General features: G+C 43.6%; 1 protein-coding gene across 2 annotated transcripts in view; it reads right to left on the bottom strand.

The window, feature by feature from the left end:
- Nucleotides 1-6,406: 6,406 nt before the first annotated feature.
- AQP1 (aquaporin 1 (Colton blood group)) overlaps nt 6,407-26,713 on the bottom strand; it is a 67,269-nt gene continuing 46,962 nt past the window's right edge. The window contains exons 2-5 of one of the 2 annotated variants that reach the window (XM_033931770.1): nt 22,380-22,544; nt 19,241-19,321; nt 15,500-15,688; nt 6,407-7,342 (exon numbers count right to left, since the gene is read on the bottom strand). In XM_033931770.1, the coding sequence (XP_033787661.1) occupies nt 15,512-15,688; nt 19,241-19,321; nt 22,380-22,544 (423 nt within the window). In that variant the 3' untranslated portion in view covers nt 6,407-7,342; nt 15,500-15,511. Of the gene's footprint in view, nt 7,343-14,769; nt 15,689-19,240; nt 19,322-22,379; nt 22,545-26,713 lie in introns of those variants that run through there. The other variant, XM_033931769.1, reaches the window with a different exon arrangement.

The raw sequence follows: 26,713 nt of genomic DNA, 5'->3' as shown, positions 1-26,713 counted from the left end.
TGCTGTTCTATGGGAAGGAGGGAGGGAAAGAAGGCGAAATTTTGGACGCCTAAATAGAAAGACAGGAGAAAGAAGAAAAGACAAATGGACAACAGCTGTTTGAAGGAGAATTTGCAGAAAACAGGAAAGTAAAAAAGAAAAACTAGAGCCAACTTGATGGAAAAATAAATGTCCAAACAACAAAGGCTAAGAAAAGCATTTATTTTGAATGAAATATGTTGGCTTTGGGAAACGTGCATAGCAGATGTCTTTGTATTACCTGCTGAGTTTAACTTCTTGGGATTCCCTGTTCAGTTTTTGTCTACATATTTTTGTTTCTAATTTGTGATTCTATGTTCTGTATTTGCTGAGGGTCTGTCAGCAGATAGTAGTGGCAAGTGAGGTTGGAGGGTGCCTTCCTTTATTTTCTGCCTGGGCACCAGCATGTCCAACACTGTCCCTGACCCTTACTGTAGCTGGCGGGGATCCCCAAACACTGCCAGCTGAGGACCTCCTCTAAAAGTGGCTGGAACTCCGTTCTACCAAGCTTGGCAGTCACTGGCAGCATCCTTGAGCCAATGAGGTGCCAGCATCTATGACTTGGGGATGCTGATGCTGCCTGTCAAGCTTGGTAAAAGAGAGTTTTGGCCACCTTCAGAGGAACTCTTCAGCTAACAGAGCTTGAGGATCCTTGTCAACTAGAGCAGTAGTTCCCAACCCTGTCCTGGAGGATCACCAGGCCAATTGGGTTTTCAGGTTAGCCCTAATGAATATGCATGAGAGAGATTTGCATTTAATGGACGTGACAGGCATGAAAATCTGCTCCATGCATATTCATTAGGGTTAGCCTGAAAACCCGATTGGCCTGGTGGTCCTCCAGGACAGGGTTGGGAACCACTGAGCTTGAGTATTTATATATTATATTTAAATTAGAGGTTCTGGCATTTACAAACTATGTATTCTTCCTAATTAATATTTCCAAATTAATAGTGTTTTTGCTTATTTGGAAATGTTAATTGGGAAGAATACGTGTGTGTAAATGGGTTTCTGCCAGAGCCTCTAACATACTTCAGTATCATAATTAAATAACTACTTCTGAAGATTATGGATACAGGCAGGGATGGAAGAGATTATTGCAGGGACGGGCAGGGATGGGTTTGATTTCTGTCCCAGTGAAACTTTGTGGTAGGAAAGCTGGTTATTTTGTAACTCTGTGTACCCTGGAATTTTTCTGCGGTCAGGTAAGAGCCAGGTCCCGTTTTGTTTGGTCGCCGTTGCACTGCCAAATGCTTATGTTACAAGGAGCTCAGAGTCGTATGTTTTTCTGTTGAATCACAGTGTCTGAAGGCTTTTTGGATTTACTTTTAAAACGAAGTCTTGCTGTGTTTGTGAAGTCTCCTTGATGATATTCAAAAGGTTTTATCATGCCTTTCCATCCACGGTATACATGTTTAGATCTTTAAAACTACCTTCGTATAGTAGCCACTCCCTGGGCCAACTTTATCTGGCGGGGGAGGGGGGGGGACTTCTGATAGGTGCATAAGCTGCCAAGAAGGTCTCCGCGAACCACCATTGGCTCACGGGCCTTGCAATGAAGACCACTGCTTTAGGGTTACTAGATGTCCAGTTTCCCTGGACAAAAGTAGTAAACTAAAAAAGCCAGCTGGACTCCCAACAGAGTCCTCGAAAAGAGGACATGTTCGGGGAAGCCCGGACAACTGATAATCCTAGGTAGGGTAAGAGAGATGTAGGACCACAGGGATGGGGAGGTTTCACCAGAGAATTATACATAGATATAAGCCATGTTTGCCAGGTGAACATCAGAGTGATTTACTTATTTTAGTATTCTTATAGTTTGTGAGGTGAAGTAAAGGCCAGGACCAGCAAGAGGTAGGAGGCCATTTGGCAGAGCAATGTACTCACTCAGCAGTCTTCTTTCACCTAATGATTCAATCTACTGGAAGAGCAGTTCTGAACCAAAAGGTTTTCTTAAATTTGGATGGTACAGGCAAAAACATTGGGACAAGGCTTAATAGCAGCTACTGAAGTACAATGTCCCTGTATGTGGGTCCTTCCCTAAAGGGCACACTGCTAGAGTGATACCAAGGTTCTCTGTCTTGTTTCTTCAGGCTTGATATTTTTATTACTTCTCCGCTGGTTTCTGTGTAGGAGTGGTGGTCAGCTGGTTCCCCATTCCAACTCTCACTTTGTGCAAATGCAGCCGGTGGGTGGGCTCTGCTAGATGCACTTTCCTCCTGCTTTCTCCCACTGCAGTGGAGGCCCTCTGGATGTGGCCCGGAGCTCGGGGAAGGAGATACAAGGTTGGTTTGGGGTGCGGGGCTGAGGGCAGAATAGGGAGGGGTTGGGAGCGGAACAGGCAGGACTGGGGGGCAGAGCCACGTGTCTTCTCCATACTTTAGGATACTATCCCCTGTATTGCCCCTGATCTGCCCACTTTGTTTAGGATCAGTAAGAGTCAATAGTCTGGGGTACTGTCCAAGTGATTTAAGTGGGCAAGAGCCTCTCCTGCCCATTTAATAGCAGCCGGATGAGTAATATACGTAGACATTTTTCTGCATTTAAGTTTGTCTTGATTTGATATTATCCTCTTTCTATTTAGGTGTCCCTTGTCTTGAACGCACACATTTTTGAATTACGTCACTGTCTTGTCTAGTTCCCCTATCCTCACCCCCACCCCCTACATGTTAGTGAACTTACCCTGCCTGTGTTTACTGTACCTAGCAGCACAGACTGTAAGTAAGGTCCAGTCAGTGGGAAAGGAGGACTGGAAAGCACTTGTACTCACAGCAAAGGAAGAGGCGATCTGGAGGAAATTTGTGCTGATCAAGTGAAATCCCTGCATGTAGTGTGAAGTAGAAGAGGAAAACTCCCTCCAAGCAATATTTCACAGTGGGAGGGGGAGATCCACTCCGGTGGCAGACCATAAGGGGTGCTTCCTAGTTCCCTTACTGTGCCCCCAAGCCGAAGATATCACTATGGGGTGGCACAGGTTGGCAAATGCCACCCCTTTGCCATCCCAGTTTCAATGGTTTGCACCCAGGGTGCTTCTCTCTCCCCCCCCTCATGCAGTCCGGTATTTATTCCCCCACCCCACCTGCATGATCCTGTGGGCTGCCAGCACCATTAGAAAGGAAAATAACTGTTTTGGCAGGCCCCGGAAGTGTTCTCTCTTTTGGTGTCCTGCCTATGCAGACACAGGAAATTGTGTCTCATGAGGTGGGACACCAAAAGAGTAATGCATCTGGTGTCAGCTGAAGCAGCTTGTTTTCATTGTTGATGCGGCCGGTGGCTCACAATAAAGCTGGAGGATTGTGGCATGGGGGGGGGGGACCGGACTGAGCAAAATTCAAGGAAAGGCAAGAATGTGGGACCACGTTGGGAGACAGGTGGGAAGGAAGAGAGACAAATACATTTCCAGACCAGATGAAGAGAGAAAGGTCTGAATGTAAGGACGAGGGTAGTGTGACAGAAAGGAGAGAATACATGGTTAGGAGCTCAGATAAGGGGATAGGGAATAGAGGGGGAGTGAGGGAAAGTTAGAGTACCGAGAGGAGAGAAGGTGAGATATGCTGGACTTTGGGTGGGGTGAGGGTGAGCAGTTCAGGGTGCAGGTGAAAAAGAAGAGAAAGGAAGAAGCTGTATGGATAGGATTAGGGACAGGGACAAGAGGGAAGATGCTAGACACGGGGAAGGGAGGGATGAGGACACATATTGAACATGGAGAGGAAGACAGAGATAGAAACAGACACAGGAAGAGGTTGGACAGGAAAGATTTGGATGCAGAGGGAATAATGATGGACATGGAAGGAGGGGGAGAGAGGACAGACTGTGGATAGAAGGGGCAGATGCTGAATGGAAGGAAGAGAGTGAAGATGAGGAAAGCAGAAACCAGAGATGACAAAGGTAAAATAACTCTTCCTTTTTTTCCCCCTTGCTTTAGGCTAAAGTAGTATTGAAGCCGTGTTAATGTTTATAAATAGAAAATGGAAATAACTTTTATAGGTACCATCAGGCCTATATATTGCATCAGGGTATGTATTGGATCCTTCCTGAGCTCATGGAGCATCTTCCAGACTGGCTTTACTTGGAATGGCAACTCCTGTCTCCAGGGCCGGATTAATGAATAGGTCCAGTAGGCACGTGCCTAGGGCCCGAAATAGTCAGGGGGGCCCACATTGACAGACAGCAACACAGCCAACCGCTGGCATCAACAGCAATGCGACCAACACAGCTCCAAGAAGGTCCCGCAATGAATGCATCTGCCGGTCTATCCCCTTCTGACATCACTTACTTCTTCTGGCAGACACAGTCATTGCTGGATCTTCATGGAGCTAAGCCAGCCACGTTAACGTTGATGCTGGGGGGAGGCTGCGTTGCCATCCATCGATGCCGGAGGGGGGCAGTGTTGTTGTCATCGTCGATGCATTTATTGAGGTATCAAGCAGTTTTCCCTCTCTGTCCCAGTGGGCTCACAATCTATCTAACATACCTGGGGCAATGGGGGGATTAAGTGACTTGCCCAGGGTCACAAGGAGCAGCGTGGGTTTGAACCCACAACCTCAGGGTGCTGAGGCTGTAGCTTTAACCACTGAGCTACACTCTCCCCGTTATAGTGCTCACTGCAGTGTTTAAGACGCTGCCTTTTTCTAGATACACCCTTTTGTGACTCGTGGATTATTCCTAAAAATTATTTTTTCATATAGAGGGAGTGGGGTAAAAAAGGATCTGCCCCAGGTGTCATATATGCTAGTTACACTACTGATATTTCAGTGGAAGAAGCCGTTCCAACAGCTGCAGTACACATAAACTGATTCACTGTAGGGACGTAGCCGGACACTCAGGGCTCCTTTTAGGAAGCTGCGTTAGCAGCTTTATTGCACGCACCTTTTTAGCGCGCACTAACCCCCGCGCTAGCCCAAAAAACTATCGCCTGCTCAAGAGGAGGCGGTAGCGGTTAGCACGGCCGGCACATTAGCAAGCGCTATTACGCGTGTTAAACCGCTAACCCGGCTTCGTAAGAGGAGCCCTCAGTTTTGGGTGAGCCTGAGCCCAATGTGGATGGTCGCAAGAACCCTACTCAGCTTCTCCTCCTCAACCCTCTCCAGGTGACCAATCACTTATCAGTTCTATGATCCCCCTCCCCCAACCGGGAGAGATATGATCTTTTCTGTTACAGCCCCTCAAATTTGGAACTCACTTCCACTTAATATAAGAGGAAAAAAAATTACTGAGCACGTTTAAAAGTCTCCTAAAGAGTTGGTTATTTAAGGACGCTTTCTAATGGATTCATTCTAAGTTACAATAGACTAGGAAGACGATCTAGAACCGCAAGGCACAGGCGGAATAGAAATCCCTAATGTAATGTAATGTAATGTAGTAAAATCAAGCAGGTTTTTGTTCCCCAACCTTTTGTGTCTTGAGACCTTCCTTTTTTTTTTTTAGAATTGTATTTAAACCAACTGTTGTCGGTCCCGATTTCCCTAAATGTATTATTATAACTAGTATTAATTGTTATGTTTGTGTGTTTTTATTTTAACCTAATGCTTAACTTATGTAAATCGCATTGGATTTGGAGTATGCGAGTAAATCAAAGAATTTATATAAACTTGAAACTTGATCTCTCAATTTGATATTTAAAAGCACTTACCTGTGTACAACAAACTATTATCTGGGTCAATCACTTATCTGGATAATGCCACTGCAAAGCATAGGGATTGCTCCCCCAATTCCATCTACACACACACAGGCCTCCACCTTCAGTGCTGTCTGGAGGTGGAGCCCAAAAATATTCACCTAGTGGTGATATTCTGTGCTGTTATCCAGCTAACTGAGCCGCTTAGGACATTAAAAAAAAAAGCTATCCTAAGTTGTCTACATAACCAGCCTCAAATATCACCTTTATCGAGATATTCAACATCATTATCTGAGCCCTGGTCCGCAGGAGATTGTGGTGCAGTGGTTAAAGCTACAACCTCAGCACCCTGCGGTTGTAGGTTCAAATCCCATGCTGCTCCTTGTGACCCTGGGCAAGTCACTTAATCCTGCACTGCCCCCATGTACCTAAGATTAGACTGTGGAGCTGCCAGGACAGATAGGGAAAACGCTTGAGTACCTGATTTATAACCCATTCTGAAGTTCTTTGGGCTAAACAATCAAATAAATATATTTACTACCCTTCTCGCTCTTTAAGATCATCTTCGTCAAATCTGCTTTCAGTCCCATCGTTAAGAATAATCGGCACTAGACGAAATTATATGTTCTCAGTGGTGGCCCCTTCATTGTGGAATTCCCTTCCAAATTTTATTAAAAATGAAAAAGATCTTATTTCTTTTAAAAAATTTCTAAAAACTTATTTATTTCAAGATGCATTTGATTTATGATATGACCTATTCTAGATTTTTTATATCCTTCTAATAATCAACAATATTTTCTTCTCGCCTCACCCCATTCATACCTAATGTATTTTCCGTTTTATGTAAAATTTTAACAAACAATGTAATTGTAACTTTCCCCCTCCTTCCTACTTATTCATGTTTGTCCAAATTGTTTTGTCAATTGTCTAACTCATATAAATTATATGTATTACCACAATCTGTTGGTTTTTAAATTGTACATCGCTTAGATATTGTAATAAGCGATACATCAAATGTAAATAAACTTGAAACTTGAAATGCTGCAGCCAGCATTTAAAGGAAACTCTAACTGCCAAATTGAAATATTGTCTACCAGTCTTGTGAAGGACTAACCTACACGGTATCTGGAAAAAAATGAGACGACATAGTTTCAAAATACCTCGAATTGTTTAAACATTTAGTATGGCCTTTGAAAATATATTAGTATAAGGGGTTTTTGTGTTCAAAGGGTCCTCCTTCAGCCTTGACACATTCACGAAATCTTTGACACCGCTGAGCGGTTGGCTCAGTGGATTCCGAGGTTTCATTAACTGAAGAGCTCAACTGTTTTGCAAGCTCAAATCGTTGGAACTCCACCCTGTTGAAAACTAAGGTACCCGAAAATGTCTCAAACGACGGGCAGACGTTTCTGCTGCAATAGGACATTTTTTTTTGGATTAGTTGGAAAAATCTTGGGTATCCTGATTTTTTTTTTTTTCCCAGACTCGGTGCGGTTTCTAGTGCTCTGTACTGTAGGTTGGGTTGCATGAGAGACTGAGAACAGAACTGTGTCTCTGCTGGAAAAGAATTCTGGGAGCAAGAGGAAAGGTTCTGAGCACCTATTATATGTTCATCTGTTTCTGACCACAATGGTTTAATAGCACTGCACGGTGGTAAATCAAGGAATAATTCTTTCGCTTTTTTTCAGGCTTTATCAGGTTGAAATCAAGCTAAAAAAAAAAAGTACAATTGGCAGCGTCATTTCCAAATTTGTTCAACAAATAAGCTTTATTTACATACATGGTACATAAGACAACCTTATAGAAAATATATGCATGAGAAAAAAAACATTATAGTACAATTTATTAGGCTTAAAAGTTAGAAATAAAGTCATGGAAAGGTGCAAGACCCATCCTCAGGTCTGAGTAGTGCTGTTTCATCAACGGTGACTAGCCAGATGAGCTGAAAAACGAACTGAACATAGCACCTTTCATGAATTGTTTGGAATTCTATAGGGTGTCATTCGACCAAGCTGACAATATGTATTACAATTGAGCGCTTCAGAGCATATGTGCAACCAGTGCCGATGTAAGGGATCCAGTGGCAAATTTCTAGTGCTCTGTTAATGTGTACAATTTTCCGAAGGCTAGAAGGCACATCACAGTCCAGGTAAACTGAAACTGAGGGCAGTCCAGTCCTCGGGTCACACCTACCCAGCTTGTTTTTTTGGGATATGCGCAATGAATTTGCACGAGATAGGTTAGCATACATGGTACACTGACAAATCTGCGCCTCAAACTCCTCCCAAGGGACGGGGCCTGAGGAGTCTGAACCAATCAGGGCCTTCCAGATAAACCTTACTTTAACACTAGATAGGTAGTGAATACTTTAAGTGTAGTGGGGGGTTCCCACCCCCCCACCCTCAAAAAGACAAAATAGTATCCACCGTCAGTGCATACATTTGTCGGGGCGCTATTGTCTGTGCATTTGACGGGTCATGGCATGCATTACTCCTATCGTATGTACATCTCATGCATACTCGATCTGGATATCCAGAAAGCTAGACTTGCTGTGTGTGTCCCAAGGACTGAGTTGAGAATTAGAGAATGACACGGGGCCAAATTTTTTCTCCGTCCTCACAGGAACTCAATTTCCCCATCACGTTCCCGCAAGTTTTGTCGCTATCTCTGCCTCATTCCTGTAAGCTCTGCCTTAACCACACAAGCCTCGAACACTTATGTTTTTAAAGTGTTTGAGGCTTGTTCAGATGAGGACAGAACTTGCAGGAATGGGGCAGGCACAGGAAAAGAGCTCACCGGGACGGAATGGGAAAATGAGTTCCCGCGGGGACAGGGAAAAATTTGTCCCTGTGCCATTCTCTATTGAGAATCACTAACCTAGAATGACACGGCAACTCACCCAGGGTCCCAGAATGGAAACTTCTGGACCCCATAGCTAAGATTTCTCTTTACTCATTGTAGCCAGTAGATCACAAATCCTCCTTTCATCCAAACTGAATACCAATGGACTGGATTTTTTTTTTTATTATTATTGTAGCACTTCCAGTACATGTAGTCCCTGGGTTAATAAGTGGTATGGAAAGCTACATTCTGAAATTAGCATGATAGCTTCAAACCAAGAGAGGAAAGAAATGCTCTTATTGTTCAGATGGGAAAGGATGCAAGGAGTCCAGCAGGAAACAGACCCACGAAAAACAAACAGGAATAAAGAAGTAGGACGGGACAATGGGCTTTCCACCAAGGGACCAAAGCCAAAGGACAAGACCAGAATCAGCAAATGTCGTGAAACTGTTTATTCATCTCAAAGAAAAAAAAGCCTTTGGCTTTGGTCCCATGGTGGAAGGCCCACTGTACCGCCCCACTTCTTTGTTCCTCCTTCTTACTGTTCAGATTCCAGGTATAAGAAATGTGAGGGTTTTTTAATGGTCACCCAGAAATCTAGTGGCAGACCAGGGTGGACACTTCCAAAAAGTCCTTAGAGAGCAATTCCTCCTGCTGCTTAAGCAGTAAACTGTCTAGACCTCTCTGGGCTGTAAACAGCCCACTGCATAATGCCCAAAAGTAAGTGCATCCATTCATAACATGCCTTCTTTTACCCTCATTCAAAACAGTCGTCTCCAAGGCATACTTAGGCGAGGGAAACAAACGACGTGCATAAAACTGAATTTTCAGAGCTCGACGTAGCTTTGCCCCTCGTCCTCTACCTGCAGAAATAGCTAGGGCAAAGCATGCAAGCAGTTTGGAATTAGCTGTGAGGCACCTGAGTAGAAAATCACCAGCACACTTTGCATCTAGGCAGACTACTGAAAACTGCATCCCAAATTCTTAGCTGCACTATACTATACCATCAAGGTGCAGAAACTGTAGATAAATAAGGAAGTCTAGATAAACAGAAATGATGGGAGTCATTTACCGATGTTAGCGCGCTAATGCCGTTATCTGCTACAGAATCTATTATAATAATCAAAAGCACAGTCACAGGAAACACCAAGGGTGTAATTCTATAAATGGTGCCTAGGTTAGGCATGGCTGCGTGCCCTAATCATGGATGCCTAGTGACGCCTAACTAAAATTCACATGCAATTATTTTTTTAATTGGCCTGGTAATTGACCGTGCCATTAAAAACTGATTAAAATAATTTAAAAATCAATTTCGGGTTGCGCATGGAATACTGCGTAGCGCCTAATGACGCCCACCTGAAAAGTAGGCGCAGTTAGGAGTGGATAGTAGGCGTGGTTGACTTAGGCGTCACTAGGTGTGTGTTAGGCGCTGGTAAACTAGGCCAGGAAAACCCTGGCCTACTATGCCAGGGCCTACTACAAGCGTGATTCTATGAGCAGTTCCTAGTGGTTAATTGACAACCACACCGACCGCCACCTATAAGTTGGGCGCGGTTAGATGCCATTTATAGAATCAGGCCATAACTCCATAACTTCTGCCCTGTAATGGCGTGAGCCTGAAAAAACGCCATGGCAAAACTAAAGAGTCACCTATGCCACGGCGGTTTTTTTTTTTTTCAGGCTAACGCCATTCGAGGGCAGAAGTTATGGAGCACAAGTCCTAGTGAGGATGACTGCATAGTGACATGGGTCGCATCGAGCTTTCTGCCAATTGGTCACTGGATGTTAAATGTGGTTGGGACATGTTCAGTTATAGTCATTTCTCTTGATCTCCTGACGAAGCCACGGGCGAAACGGGCCCCGTTGAGATCATGTTTGTGAAGTTTCATTCTGTTTGAAGCTAAGTTCCACACTTATAGGGCTCCTTTTACGAAGCCGCGTTAGCGGTTTAATGCGCTTAATAGCACGCGCTAATTTGCTGGCCACGCTAGCCGCTACCACCGCCTCTTGAGAAGACGGTAGCTTTTCGGCTAGCACGGGGGTTAGCAAGCGCTAAAAAGGTGCTAACGCGGCTTCGTAAAAGGATCCTATAATGTTTACAGAATATTTTTGATATTTATAATATTTATTGTTTTAACCCGATAAGATTTTGCATTAAGGTTGGTGAGCGGTGATTGACCGGTGATTGATAAATTAATCCCCCAAATGGATCAGCTTAGGCTGTCCTATAGTGAGTTGGGGAATGAATTTCTCAGGTCTCACCACAAATGAGTTCTACATTTTGAATGAAAGCTCAGCCTTACCACTCTTTTCGGTATTGATTAATGAATTATTTATGATCTTTGGCAACAGTTATTTCACCCCCAGCATTTTTGTTGTTTATCATTTTGGATTTTTCAGTGGGTATTTTTTTTTTTGTCTTTTTTTATTTTCTGTATCACAATAGGAGGGACAGCTGACAAGTTCTCAGCCCAACCAAGAAGAGAATGATGTGGAGCCATGAAACTTAGAAGTTATTCCACACTTTTCTTGACACTTTTTGTTTCTTTTTTTTTTTTTTTTTTTTAATCTTTATTCATTTTCAAATCAAACAATAAGTGCATAAAAATATATTATAAAAATAATTTCAATATAGCACTATATTATCTAACATATGAACTATAATAGTGTAAAACTCCCACCCTCCCCCCTTCATCCCATTCTCAATTAAAATAGAATATGCAATGTTATACAACATATTATAACATCTCGTATTTAATAACATCCCAAATCCCCCCTCCCCCCTTGAGTGTGCTAGATAAAACTAAGAAAGAAAAGAAAAGGAACAGAAAAGAAAAGAAATGATGTCTATTCATCACAATATTTTTCCAATGGCCCCATATCTTTATAAAGTTATTATATGTCCCTTTTTGTACTGCTATTACTCTTTCCATCTTAAAAATATGGCACAACAAATTCCACCAGAATGTGTAATTAAGATTCTTATGACTTTTCCAATTATTGGTATAACTGTCATAACTAATAAAAGTTTGTTATTATGTGACGATATTTGACTTTTTTTTCTCATAGCCATTCCGAATAAAATGATGAGAAATGAAACAGAAAAGTGTCAAAACCGAGGAATAACATAAGTTTCACGGCTCCACGTCATTCTCTTCTTGGTTGGGCTGAGAACTTTTCAGCGACCCCCTTGTAAGTAAGTTAGCAAAGAAACCAGATAGAAGGCTGAACAGAAGGGAATTTATGCTATAGGTTTGTGGAAGAAGAGGCCTCTACTTAGGGGTTCATAGACAACGGCGCGAAAGACAAAGGCACACCCGGACAATTGTGCGCAGCGCGGAAGTGCGCGCCGCTCAAAATTACTGTTTTTAGGGGCTCCGACGGGGGTTTTTGTTGGGGAACCCCCCCCCCCCCAGTTTACTTAATAGACATCGCGCCGGCGTTATGGGGGGCTTGGGGGGTTGTAACCCTCCACATTTTACTGTAAACTTAACTTTTTCCCTAAAAACAGGGAAAAAGTGAAGTTTTCAGTAAAATGTGGGGGGTTACAACCCCCCACACAACGCCCCCCACAACGCGGCGCGATGTCCCCATGCCCCCCTGTCGGAGCCCTAAAAACAGTAATTTTGAGCGGCGCGCGCCTCCGCACTGCGCTCAATTGTCTGGGCGCGCCTTTGTCCCGGCACGCTTTTGACCTGACACCCTACTTAGGACAGAAGGCTGTTTGGGCTCTAATAAGATGGGAGGGCCACAGCCACGCAGAGCCAGAAAAGAAAGGATGGATAGCTTTAGTTTAATGTTGAAGAGCTGGGAAACCTGGAGAGGAACCCGAGGAGACTGGAGGTAGAGCAAAACTGGTGACACAATACAAACTTTCTTGACATTGCGCACTGATGGACGCATATTTAACGTTAAAGGTGACAAGCCTGACACAAATGAAGCAGCAATACATGTTTATTTTTTAACAATCAAAATTAGTATATACGATCAGCTAAAGGTTTATCCTGGACCCCCCAAAAATGGTTAGTAACATTATCATGTAGGTTTCCTATGTTACCGTTGGGTGTTATCTGTGACTTTTCTCTTCATTTTTTGTCATACTTAAGTTTGGACACCTTCTATCAGCTTTTCTTGCTTTGATGGTTGGGAGGGGAGGGGAGTATTTCTGGGAAAGGTATCTGAATGTTTATAAGTGCTTAATTGTTTATGGTCAGACATGTCTGTTATGTTGCACTTTTTGTAAGTTATGAAAATTCAATAAAGATTTTGAAAAAAAAAAAAGCGTTTCTTGCTTTTTAGTTTAGGCACTGGTGCTTTACTTTCATAACTCAAATTCTGCAGTTTTAGCCAATCGGGGTTTCAGGCTAGCCCTAATGAATATGCATGGAGCAGATTTGCATGCCTGTCACTTCCCTTATATGCAAATCTCTCTCATGCATATTCATTAGGGCTAGCCTGAAAACCAGATTGGCCTGGCGGTCCTCCAGGGAACCACTGCGTTTAACCTGTGTCATGTAGTCCTTGAATTCTTCCTAGCAGTGCTACAATATATCAGTTTAACCAAAGCTATGGTAAATGACCATCCTGGTTACACACTAGGACCAATATTCAGTTGGGACGATTAGCAGTTTTATCAAATACTAGTTGCCATGGCTGAATTAAAACCAGATAGTGGCCAGAGCTGAATATTCAGATTCTAAGGTGATTGCCAGCACTGTGTGGATAGCGAACCAGATGTTTAGGAGAACCTTTTATCTGGTTACTGGACTGAACATTGCCACAGGCACTGCCCAAGGACCGCACTAGCGCTATCTCAGGGGTGTCAAAGTCCCTCCTCGAGGGCCGTAATCCAGTCGGGTTTTCAGGATTTCCCCAATGAATATGCATTGAAAGCAGTGCATGCACATAGATCTCATGCATATTCATTGGGGAAATCCTGAAAACCCGACTGGATTCCGGCTCCTCGAGGACCGACTTTGACACCTGTGCGCTATCTGAAGAATACCAGGGTCACCTGTAATCATTTTCAACAGGCCAGCTTGCCCAAATGCATCACATGTAATCTGTGTCGCATGTGCTCTGCGTCAAAATGACGGCAGCCACCTTACGTCACCACCAGAATATTTCAAAGGGCAAAATTCCCACTGCTGAGAACTTATGAGCGTCTTATGTTAAACAAATTGCCAACTATTTACAAATAATAGTTGGCAATTTGTTTAACATAAGGCGTGGCACTGAGTTCTCATCAGTGGGAATTTTGCCCTTTGAAATATTCTGGTGGTGACGCAAGGTGGCTGCCCTCATTTTGAATTTTGCCTATTGTGGGAAAAGTTGTATCGGCCTCATAGCCGTTACCAACATACTCTCCCTGCTCAAAATCCAGCGTGGCCCTGATTCTATAAACGGCACTGAAGAACACAATTATCAATCATTCCCTAGGCGCCATTTTATAGAATCGTGCCAAGTGACATCTAAGTGGCCTTGGGGGCCAGTAGGAGTTGAAACCTTAGACACACTTCATTTATGTCAGGGTTTTCTTGGCCTCAATAAGTGCGCCTAAGCCAAACCACACCCAAAACCAGCCCAGAACCTGCCCCTAACCACACCTATTTTCTGGTAGGCGCTTTGGAGTAGATGCCTATCAAAGTTAGGCACCTACTAGCTAATTACTAATATATCAACCCCCCCCCTCTTTTACAAAACCATAGTGCGGCTTTTATCGCTGGCCATAGAATTCCTACGAGTGTCACAGCTGTTACTGCCATGTCTGGCGCTAAAAAACACACTATGGTTTGGTAAAAAGGGGGGTTATTTATTTATTTTTAAAATTTCTATTTCACTTAAAACCTAAGCAGATTACAGTATAATCTCATTATAACGGACTCGCTTATAACAGAACCTCGTCTATAGCGGACGAGGTCCGCTGGTCCCAGCCCTGCGCCTTTATAAACATGCAGAAAATCATCGCATATAGCGGACTCACATATAAAGGAGTTTCGGATATAACGGACAACCAATTTGGTCCCCAGAGCCACTTTTAGCTGTAGTTTTGTTCGGCTGTAAAAAACATGCAGGCTCCGCCTACAAGGCGCGTGGCGTGCCGGTGATATAGTATCAAAATGCAGCCCAGAAGAAATTTACAGAGTATTTTACTTTCCAGTATGGTATGACATAATGCTTTAGAAAATCTTTTAGTGTTCTGGTTTTGCAATCATTTCGTGCCATACCAATGTTTTGCCGAGTTTTGTTCTTGATGTTGCTGATATGCTTGTGCAGTGACTGTTCATCGATTTTACGTTGTTTCAAGTTGACCTAAATAAAGTTTTTAAAAAATGCAACTCGGGATATAACGGACTGTTTTACCAGGTCCCTTGAAGTCCGTTATAACGAGATTATACTGTACAATAAAACAAACATAAAATGTAACACATAATCTTCATAACGACAAAACTACATCCTCATTCCCTCTTTCGATTAGAACTTAAAATCCAATCAGAACAGGACAAATGGGGGTTAGGGAATTTTTCACAGAGGGAATGATAAAACAGGCATTGGTGCTTCTGATTTTGTCGTTTTAATTGCTTATTAATGCCACTTTTCAATTCATGGCGCTGATTAAGCCTAATTGAATAATTAAGTCAGGCACTTAGATCAGCAAGGTGCGTCAATCTAGGCACCTAACCAGGCTCCGTTTATTCATTTTACCAGTTCCACTAGTTCTGTCATCTGGGTTCGGCAACATATAGAAAAAAAAATGACATTTCAAAAGAGTTTGCTAAAGGGGATTCTATTAGTGGATTACTTTGAATGTTCTCACTTTAAAGCACCCAACTGAATTGCTATGAGATTCTAACCTAGGCAACCAAGATAAACAAGACTGGGGAACGGGAGAAAAGTAACAGACACAAGTCTAGCAAAAATAGATGTCTTTTTGAAGTACTGATTGTTTACGTGCAAGTCCATAATACTGAAAACTTTAAGAAAGCAACTGTGGTTTTATCCCCGCCCGACCCTGCCCTCCCTCACTTTTGCCTCCCTTTATTTGGGCTTCATCTCAACTCTTGCACTGTCGTCTCCGTCCAGATCGTATTCCTCCACCTGGCCGTTAGTGCAGACCTTCAACCGGTCTGAGAGCTCGCTGGTTCTTGGAAACAAGATGAAGTCGTAGATCAAGGCAGCTGCTGCACCTCCAAGCATGGGACCAACCCAAAAGATCTAAAATATAGAACAAATTTTAACATAAACCCAATGTGCATAGGAACTAGCTCAGGGGTAGACAATTCTGGTCCTTGAGAGCCACATGCAGGTCAGGTTTTCAGAATAGCCAAAATGAATATGTATGAGATGGATTTGCACGCACTGCCTCCTTGAGATGCAATCCTATCTCATGAATATTTATTTATTTTTATTTAATTATTTATATACTACTTATATACTAAGTGGTTTACATTCAGGTACTTTATCATATTTCCCTATCTGTCCCGATGGGCTCAAACTCTATTTAGTGTACCTGGGGCAATGAGGGGATTAAGTGACTTGCCCAGGGTCACAAGGAGCAGCGAGAAATTTGAACCCACAACCTCAGGGTGCTAAGGCTGTAGCTCTAACCCCTGCACCATACACTCCTGAACACCTGACCTGCCTGTGGCTCTCGAGGACCGGAATTGCCTATCCCTGCACTAGCTCATTATTATTCAAATGTATTTAAGCCCATCAATTATACTGTGCTAGTTTAATTGATTTACTAGAGTGATAAATCTGCCCACAAACGATCCTACAGCCACTTCATTCCACACCTCTGGAACCAACTCCCCCCCAACTTAGACAACAGAACTCATTATTAACATTCCGTAAATCGGTAAAGACCCTCCTCTTCAACTAAAGATCTCCTCTGTCTTCTCCCCCCCTTAGGCCCCACCCTCCACTCTCCTATCACCTCCCGAAATTCCAGTTTGACCCTCTCTTACTCTATCCACTAACAAATTGTATCTAAACGCATATAACTTTCCTTAAACTAAACTACTTTATTTCCCCCTTCTCTCTTTCTGCTTACTCTCCCTGTATTTAATTCTCTCCAAAAACTATAAATCCAATCACTAAACCTGTTGTACTATTATATGTCTAGTTACTCCCCACTGTGTATGTTCATTTGTAAACCGTTCTGAGCTACTGGGAGAACGGGATAAAAATCTAAATAAATAAATAAACTTCATGAGCTGATATTCATGACCTTGATTGAACCTATACTACTGGGTCCTCTGCTCTGGGGTCCACTACACTGACTACTCCAGACACCCGTTTGCTGCTCTTCTAGGACTGGCCATAATATCTGTAGCTGTCATAAAGAGAGGAATGCGCTGTTTCATTCACATATTTGAGGGGTAGTAGGCGGTCAGTGACCACTGAGGGAATGTGTGTGTGGGGGGAGGCCTGTCTTCCTGCCTCCAGTGTTCATCCGGTCAGTTTGAGCACCTTTTTTCCCAGCTGGCGCTTAAAACTTCTTGTGCAGTTTTGTAAAAGGGGGAAAAGTTATCAAATGAACAATGCTAAATTTAAAAGAATTTCTTGAAAACATTTAATGCTTGAATCCCCTCCTACGTGGAAAGATTTATGGTCATACGCCATTGCCTTGGGGACAAAAACATATTAATTTCCAGTATTTAAGAAAAAAAAATGCTTCCAATAGGACCGCATACTCCAGAAAAGCTAAAGAAACTCTTTTTAACCTAGGATCTGGCTGACCTCAGGTCTCTGAAGGCAAACACAAGAAAAATCCAACAGGTCTGCAGTAATTGTCAAACAACAAAGCCAAAAGGAGACTGCAGAGGTGATGTACAAAATGCCAAGTCTTTTATTGGAATCAATAACATAAGAATAGCCTTACTGGGTCCATCAAGCCCAGTAGCCTGTTCTCACAGTGGTCAATCCAGGTCACTAGTACCTGGCCAAAACCCAAAAAGTAGCATAATTCCACTTTAGGGTCCAGGTCTCAAACCTAAAGCTGACCCCAGGTCTCTGACTTCTAATGAATTATTAGGCCAATGACTGGATGGATGAGGTTCATTATCTCTTTTCAGGCATCCATCCACAAGTCACTCAGCTGACATTAGTAACATCTGGAAAGGGGTAGAGAAATTGGATGGAGTATGCCTGTGCTGTAACGCCAAGGTAAATCATGCATACAATGATTTTTATACTGTGTTTTTAGCATCACACAGCCTCATTCACAGTCCTGCTCTATATGAAGAATAAAGAAAACTATGCATAACCACATACAAAACTTTTCTCCCTTCAAAACGTAAATTGGTATGTATTTGCTTTCTTAGTTGCCGCCACACAGTTTGATGAGGGTTTCAGCGTATCCTCAACAATGACACCTAGATCCTTACCCTGGGCAGTGCCTCTTAACAAAGAACCCACCATCACGTAGCTATAGTTCGGGTTCCTCTTTCCCACATGCATCACTTTGCACTTGAAGAAGTCAAAATGAGCTGTAGAACATTTCTTACTTAAACAGAGTGACAAGCTTCAGATTATGGAGTGAATTTTCCCATTCTGGGATTTCTTCTAAGAGAAAGAAAACTTCTTTTCGCTTACTCCTGGTAACATCACCGGCTTGAACCCAACCTCCCTACCATAATTAAAATGTTAATTAATGACTTATTCAATATTAGTTTTATTGATTTATTCCTTCAATTCATAAATTACACTATCTAATTTTATTTCATTCTTATTTCATTCTCCAATTGAATAAAACCTCAATAAAACCTCAATAAATAAGAAATAGGAATTTCTATGAAGCATTTTAAAGCACTTTAAATTCATAGCATAGTTTGTCTGTTGGTTTCAAGTGTTGAAATGAATTGTAGATTTTCAAATGATAAATGAAAAATCCCTATTTCTTATTTATTGAGTTTTTATATTAGATTATTCAATTGGAGAATGAAATAAGAATGAAATAAAATTAGATAGTATAATTTATGAATAGAAGGAATAAATAATAAATTACATAAAACTAATGTTGAATAAGTCATTAATTAACATTTTAATTATGGTAGGGAGGATGGGTTCAAGCCAGTGATGTTGCCAGGAGTAAGCGAAAATAAGTTTTCTTTTTCTTAGAAGAAATCCCAGAATGGGAAAATTCACTCCATAATCTGAAGCTTGTCACTGTTTGTTTAAGTAAGAAATGTTCTACAGCTCATATTGACTTCTTCTAGCACAAAGTGATGCATGTGGGAAAGAGGAACCCGAACTATAGCTACGTGATGGTGGGTTCTTTGTTAAGAGGCACTGCCCAGGGTAAGGATCTAGGTGTCATTGTTGAGGATACGTTGAAACCCTCAGCAAACTGTGTATCAGCAGCTAAGAAAGCAAATACATACCAATTCACTATTTAATTAATAGATAACCACTTAGTTGTTTAGTTTCTTGTTTTTTTATCATTTTGCACTTGCTCACATTAAACGTCATCTACCATTTTGGTGCCCAGTTTGCACTATTTTAAAATAGCATCATGTAGATTTTTAATATGGTTAAAAGTATGACCATGTGGAATAATGTGCATGTTCTTTCAGCTCCACTGATGGAAGGGGATTTTCCCAGGGTCAGTTTATTTGGGTATGTGCTGGTAAATGCTTTTAATAATTGTCCGTAGAAAATCTATATCCCTGCCTGATTTTCTTATACTGTACATTCTTTTCCGTGCAATTTACTTCTTCTAATCATAGTATACCGAGTACGACCTGTTGTTCTCATTAGACTTACCCAGTGATGGGTGAAATTTCTGGCAACCACCGCTGAGCCAAAAGACCTGGCAGGGTTCATTCCACAGCCAGTATAGTCGATCTATGGGAAGCAAAGAAAAGTTATCAGCACTTTGAAAGTTTGAAGAGATCTGGAATGAACTTCCCGACTCAATTATTTCGTAAATTCCTGAAAACTTTGTTGTTCTCGCAATTTTTAAATGGTTTAGCTACAGCCTCAACGAAATGATAATATTATAGTTATTTTTCTTATGCTTTTCTTATGTACTTTAGTTTTTAATTAGTTTTTCCTTCTCCTATGTTTTCTGCTATGTACTCTAGTCTTAATTATATGTGAACCGAGTCGAGCTCCACTGGAAGATGACTCGGTATATAAACCAAAGATTCGATTAGATTAAATTAGTATGCAGAGAACCATTTACTTTCCCAGGGATTAAAATGAACAGGCCTGTTAAAAAAGTTCCAGGACACTTTGAATTGTGCGCCAACGGGAAGTTCTTTTGAGACATGCTAGTAGTTGAAACCTCACAAGTATCCTCCTTTTTTCCTGTTTGTTAGTATCTGTTTTCGTCTCCGAGCTACAGCAGTTTTTGTGAACATATGTTTTCGTGATCGGCTGTTTTTCATCATGTGCAACCTCAGTGAGAAGTGCTACAGCGTGAAGTTCTGTTTTAAATTGGGTCAGACCGCTACAGAAACTTATGAAATGTTGAAAGTGGCTTATGGGAGACATATCATGAGTTATGAAAGGTGTTTTGAATGCATCAAAAATCATAAATTTTGCACAAAAACGTGATGACAGTTCTTCCCCGGCCACCATACTCTCCTGACTTCTTGTTTCCTAAGCTTAAATCCACACTGAAGAGAAAGCGATTCAACACCATTGAAGACATAGGAGCAAATTCTATAAATGGCGTCCCTACCACTGTCTAAAAGCCAATCGGGATGCACGTTTTTGAAAAATGAAACTCACGAGGCAGGCCACCTACATTGTAGGCGCCTCTGGGAACCTAGTAAGGTGCATAGGGCCGCCTAACTAGGCGTGGTTTTACCCCAAAGTGGCCTTAGGCGAGCTTAGATATCCTAGGCGACCCTAGGCCCGTGGAAGGCGCCTAAAATGTAGGCAGTCTTTGCAGGGGGGGACCACACCCTGCCTTATATGCAGCCACTAAACTGATCGCATCTGGGATATCCCTTTCCGCCATCAGTTCAGCGGCAATGCAATTAACCAACCGGCGCTTGTAACATGGGCACCAGTTTGATTGGTAGTTAGGCGGCTTAGGGCAATTCTGTATAGGGCACCTGTGTGCAGTTCTCAAACACCGTTTAGATGGCTTCTGAGAACGGGCGCCCTACACTGAATCTGGGCCATAAAGCATAATTTGACAAAGCATTCCTGAAGATGCGTTTAAGGAATGTTTCCAGAAGTAGAAATGACGTTGGGAAAAGTGTATACGTAGGGAAGGGGAATATTTTGAAGGGAGCCCAATGGAATAAGTTGTAAGATTGTTAATAATTTTTTTTTTAATCAGTCCTGGAACTTTTTTTAACAGACCTGATCTATACCTATTGCACATATGTTTAATTCTATTTGCATTAATAATAATAATCATCATAACTTTATTTTTATATACCGCAATGCCTCAAGCAGTTCAGATCGGTTTACAGAGGAAAAGACTGTATACAGCGATATTACAAAAAAACTTTCAAAATTACATTAGCATGTTAAGATTAGTCAAATTTATCTGAAAGTGTTTTAAAAATACATCAAGGCTGAAATGGAGTCAGAAAAATTATCAAAGACTTCCTAAATGTTATATCTTATAGGGCAGTATGTACCTCTATATATCTGCATGTTTAGTTATCAGAGAGCAAGTTAAGCATTTGTATATTTGTCTCAACTGGTATTAACAGTATAAAACAGAAATATTAAGCTTTTTTGTAGTTTGAATTTGAAAAAGGAGATGGGAATTGCATGATCCATATATTACATGCATTGAATAAGTTGATTTAGCAAAAAGCACACAGCATGGTAGAAGTTTATTATAAAGTGTCATTATGGAACTGATGTATGTATGTGTTTGGAAGAAGGGCTCACAGCAGTCGTCAGACACAGACAGAAAACAGTTGTGTGAATTGTTACAGAAAGAGTGAGCTGAGAAAAGGACATTGGAGGAGAGTAAAGAGCAGTTTGCTTGCCAGTGCCTAAAAAGTCCTTCTATATGGGACCCAAATGGCCTTGGTGCACCTCTACATGGGTCTTTCGTGTGCACTACGGCTATTACTGCCCGACCATTACTAAAAATTAGCCTATGGATCCTTGCCACCACCTATTTTGTAGGTGGAGAGAGTTTATGCTCTATTCCTGTGCTAATCCGTTGGCATTCAGCAATGCAGAAGCATTAACTGCCACGCCCTTTCTCCCTCAGACCCGCCACCTCTGTGAAGCTTGCCTGCGCTCCATTCAGAATTTGTCCATTTGAACACCCACTATCAAATTATCCCTCCCTTTCATAAAGTTGCACTAGAGGTTTTTAGCGCAGGCCGGCAAGGTAAGTGTGCCGACGCTCATAGGAACTCTATAAGCATTTACTGCACCAGCTCATGCTAAAAGCCTCTAGTGCAGCTTGATAAAAGGGGTTCTGTGTATAGCCAGAATACCGGCATGCTGGTTGCACATAGAACCCCTGTTTAAAAAACCCAGAAATTTAAATGTGTGTCAAGACTTCCATCAGAATGCAAATGCACTTCAAAAGTTGTGGACCCCCCCCCCCCCCCATGCAGACAATATTGGAGTGTCCTTCTGTGTGGAACCGTGCACTTCACCATACATGGCAGTAATATTGGGGGTCTAAATCACTTCTAATGAAACTAAGTGATTTTATAGTGGTTGGGCCAACATAAGGAAATAAATCCAAAGATGTCATAGATTTATGTCCCACCACACCATCCAGTTTATTCTTATGTGACTCTAAGGAAAATAATTTGTAGAAATGGCTGCCTTGGGCAGCCATTTTCTGTTAAAATAGTAAATAACATCTTATAGGTAACTACTTTTGCAGAAATACATTCTTTCCCCTAATTGATGGGGTAGGGTGACTGCAGATTTATTACATTTAAAGAAAGACAGCTGAACTTACAGCAATAAGATGTCCCAAGGCGACAGAGAGTCCAATGGCCAGAGGTGCAGATCCTGTAACGTCATTCCTTCGCCGGTCTGTGGTAGCAAGGACACACAGCACTAACTGGAAGGTGACAATGATTTCAATGCCCAGCCCTTGTCCACTGTTGATTCCTTGTGCAAGCTTAAATAAAGTAAAAGAAGACTGTTACTTTTGCATCCCATAACATATACATTTAGGTAATATTATACAAGGGCAGGAGCTATGTTCAAACTTCTTAGATACATTCAGGCTGGATAGAGATTTTGTACACGTTCTTAACCAAGAGAATGATTTAATCCAGTAGTATAAGAGGCACATAGGTGCTGATTTCCATGAGATATTAGCCAGCTAAATAATGACTTAGCTCTTGAAATTACAAGGGTTGAAAATATCTCTCCTAGAGGGGCTAAATTTGGCTAGTTAGAGTCACTACCTTGCAAGGCCATTGTTCACATGCAGGAGCCCTCCAAAGTCTGTCTGCAGGCCACTCCTCTTTCAGCTTATAGAAGTCTTGGGGTCCCCCACTAGCATGAGAGCTAAGGACAATTGCCCTGGTTGTCAGCATTGATCCCTCCAAGTTGAGTGGGAGTCCTCCAACTGCATTGTGTTTTCAATGGCTAGAGACAGGCAGGTTCCCTGGAATCCTGCAGAGCTTGCCTGTCCCTCACTATTGAAAATGTGATAGTGAAACAGCACCACCTACTGGCAGGACTACAGGCGGAGGACTTCCACTCAGCTAGAGCCTCTATTGTTCTGCTACCCTGCTAAAAATGTTCATGTGCTGGAAAGTAAGTTTGTGCCAGATAACTTATTCTTAAATCCAGCAGTCAAATTTACCGTATTTTCACGTAGATAACGCGCACCCGTGTAAAACGCGCACACGGGTATAGCGCGCGAAAAACACAAATCTATGTACAGAAATTTTTATATACCGCGCACACCCGTATACCGCGCATGCTGCCCGACTCTCCTTTCACCCGCCCCGACTCTCCTCTCCCCCTTGAAGTCCTGTCCCCACCCTGAAAGCCTGATGCCCCCCCCGACATCCGATTCACCCCCCCCCGCAGGACCGCTCGCACCCCCACCGCGAAGGACCGCTCGCACGCACCCGCACCCTGAAGGACCGCTCGCACGCACTCCCACCCGCAACCGCACCCCCACCCTGAAGGACCGCTCGCACCCCCACAGGCTCTCGACCCCCCCCATCATGTAGAAGCTCCTACCGGTGTCCTGCTTCTTCCTCTTGGCGGTCCCGACTCCCCGACACGATCGGGGCAAGAGGGAGCTCAAGCCCTCTTGCCCCAGCCAACCGCAGCACCCCCGACATGATCGGGGTAAGAGGGAGCTCAAGCCCTCTTGCCCCAGCCAACCGCGGCACCCCCAACACGATCGGGGCAAGAGGGAGCTCAAGCCCTCTTGCCCCCCCCCCCGACTCCCCGACACGATCGGGGCAAGAGGGAGCTCAAGCCCTCTTGCCCCAGCCAACCGCGGCACACCCGACACGATCGGGGCAAGAAGGAACTCAAGCCCTCTTGCTCCAGCCAACCGCGGCACCCCCGACACGATCATTGCAAGAGGGAGCTCAAGCCCTCTTGCCCCCCCGATTCCCCAACACGATCGGGGCAAAAGGGAGCCCAAGCCCTCTTGCCCCGCCGACTCCCCAACTCCCCGACAATATCGAGCCAGGAGGGAGCCCAAGTCCTCCTGGCCCTGGCGACTCCCTACCCCCACTACATTACGGGCAGGAGGGATCCCAGGCCCTCCTGCCCTCGACGCAAACACCCTCCCAAAGACCGCCCCCCCAAGAACCTCCGACCGCCCCCCCAGCCGACCCGCGACCCCCCTGGCCTACCCCCCACGACACCCCCACCCCCCTTCCCCGTACCTTTGTGTAGTTGGCCGGACAGACGGGAGCCAAACCCGCCTGTCCGGCAGGCAGCCAACGATGGAATGAGGCCGGATTGGCCCATCCGTCCCAAAGCTCCGCCTACTGGTGGGGCCTAAGGCGCCTGGGCCAATCAGAATAGGCCCGGGAGCCTTAGGTCCCTCCTGGGGGCGGGGCCTTGGGCACATGGTCGGGTTGGGCCCATGTGCCTCAGTAGGCGGAGCTTTGGGACGGATGGGCCAATCCGGCCTCATTCCGTCGTTGGCTGCCTGCCGGACAGGCGAGTTTGACTCCCGTCTGTCCGGCCAACTACACAAAGGTACGGGGAAGGGGGGTGGGGGTATCGTGGGGGTCGGCCAGGGGGATCGCGGGTCGGCTGGGGGGGGCGGTCGGAGGTTCTTGGGGGGGCGGTCGTTGGGGGGAGGTGGGTTTGCGTCGAGGGCAGGAGGGCCTGGGATCCCTCCTGCCCGTAATGTAGTGCGGGGTGGGGGTAGGGGGTCGCCGTGGCCAGGAGGGTTTGGGCTCCCTCCTTGCCCGAACAACTAGCGGGGGGGTGGGGGTCGCCAGGGCCAGGAGGACTTGGGCTCCCTCCTGGCCCGATATTGTCGGTGAGTTGGAGAGTCGGCGGGGCAAGAGAGCTTGGGCTCCCTTTTACCCCGATCGTGTCGGGGGGGCAAGAGGGCTTGAGCTCCCTCTTGCCCCGAACGTGTCGGGGGTGCCGCGGTTGGCTGGGGCAAGAGGGCTTGAGCTCCCTCTTGCCCCGATCGTGTCGGGTGTCGGGACCGCCAAGAGGAAGCAGCAGGACACTGGTAGGAGCTTCTATATGATGGGGGGGGGAACTATGTGAAAAAAAGTTTGTACAACGCGCTCACGCGTATAACGTGCGAGGGTATGCGCGGTACGTAAAAACCACATATAACGCGCGCGTTATATGCGAGAAAATACGGTAAGTTAGTCTAGGTCAATTTTTAGGCACAAAATTACCCCCTCCTTTACTAACGTGCAGCCATGCCATGGCAGTAACTGCTCCGACGCTCAAAGAAATTATATGAGCGTTGGAGCAGTTACTGCCACTGCCGGCGCTAAAACCCAGGCAGGCCCAGCTGAAAGTCAGCTTAAATGAAAAATTTTGGAATAGATAAGTCAAGCATAGTGCATCCTTTTGACAATTAACCCCATATAGATTATAATTTTTACTTTGAATAATTCTTGGGGTTTTTTTTTAATGCAGTGAGTAAAAGGACAAACAAAGCTTGTGGTGTGTGGTCAGGGCTTTCAGGGGATTTTCCCCACCCCCTAAAAGCCCTGAGCAGTGGATTACCTAGCATATGTGACACCAGGGGCCCATCATTTTTTGACACCACCACCCCCCATCTATATGAAAAATATGATTTTTAGTAACAATCCACATATCGCACAACAAGAATGTACCTACGAAAAGGCAGCATCTTAAACACTGCAGTGAGCACTAGAACACCATTGTAAAACTAAACAAGCCAGATCCTGTACAGTCAATTGATCCTGTAGAGTCGATGCTACCAGAAAGCCATGTCCCTTTCATACACACAGACAGATACAACCTCGCCCAATATGGAATAATCACAAATTAAAAATAGAAATATGTAGACAAAAGTTAAACTGAGCCGCCAAGAAACCAGACTCTGCATACAATGCAACACTACAACACCACAAAAACAGTAATACATGTCCTCTAATACAATGCAAAATATAAAGACAGTAGATGTAAATTTGAAAAAACTGATATATAACAATCACCACATTACAAATAAAAATAAAACAAATAATGAGAAATAAGAAAATACCATTTTATTGGACTAATGCCCATAAGCTCAGTCCCCATCCCCGCAAACCAGCTGATTCCATCCACACAAGCCTTGAATTGTTTTATATTGAACTTATTATATTAAAATATATAAAAAGAAACAATATTCTGTACAATTATCAATTTATAAATCAGCGTCTTCTCCCCACTCTCTCTTCCCCATTTCCCTTCAGCGTCCTCAGCCCACTCTCTCTCCACTTTCCTTCAGCGCACGCACATAAAAACAAGTAAGTAATTTTATATCATTTTCATTCTATTCATTCATAGAAATTAAAGTCTAAATAATGCCAGTCACATAACAAAACATGATTTTACAAAAATAATTCCCTTCACAGTCAAGCCTGCAAGGATTACTAGATGTCTTTCAGCAGCTCCCCTCCCTCCCTCCCCCTTACCTTCGTGGCCAAGTCAAAATAATCTACCAACAATAAAATTTTAAAAACACAAAGCACACTGTACGCAGAGAAAATGTTAATTATCATTTATATTCCGTGGGTTTTCAAAGAGGTCAAGGCAGATGACTTTATGCAATGTCACCTCAGTAACAACTATACAAAAATAGACAAATATACCCCCTCCCTT

The sequence above is a fragment of the Geotrypetes seraphini genome, chromosome 2 (genome assembly GCF_902459505.1).
Source record: "Geotrypetes seraphini chromosome 2, aGeoSer1.1, whole genome shotgun sequence".
In the NCBI taxonomy this organism is placed as follows: domain Eukaryota; kingdom Metazoa; phylum Chordata; class Amphibia; order Gymnophiona; family Dermophiidae; genus Geotrypetes; species Geotrypetes seraphini.
This window is presented reverse-complemented; position numbering and strand designations above follow the sequence as displayed.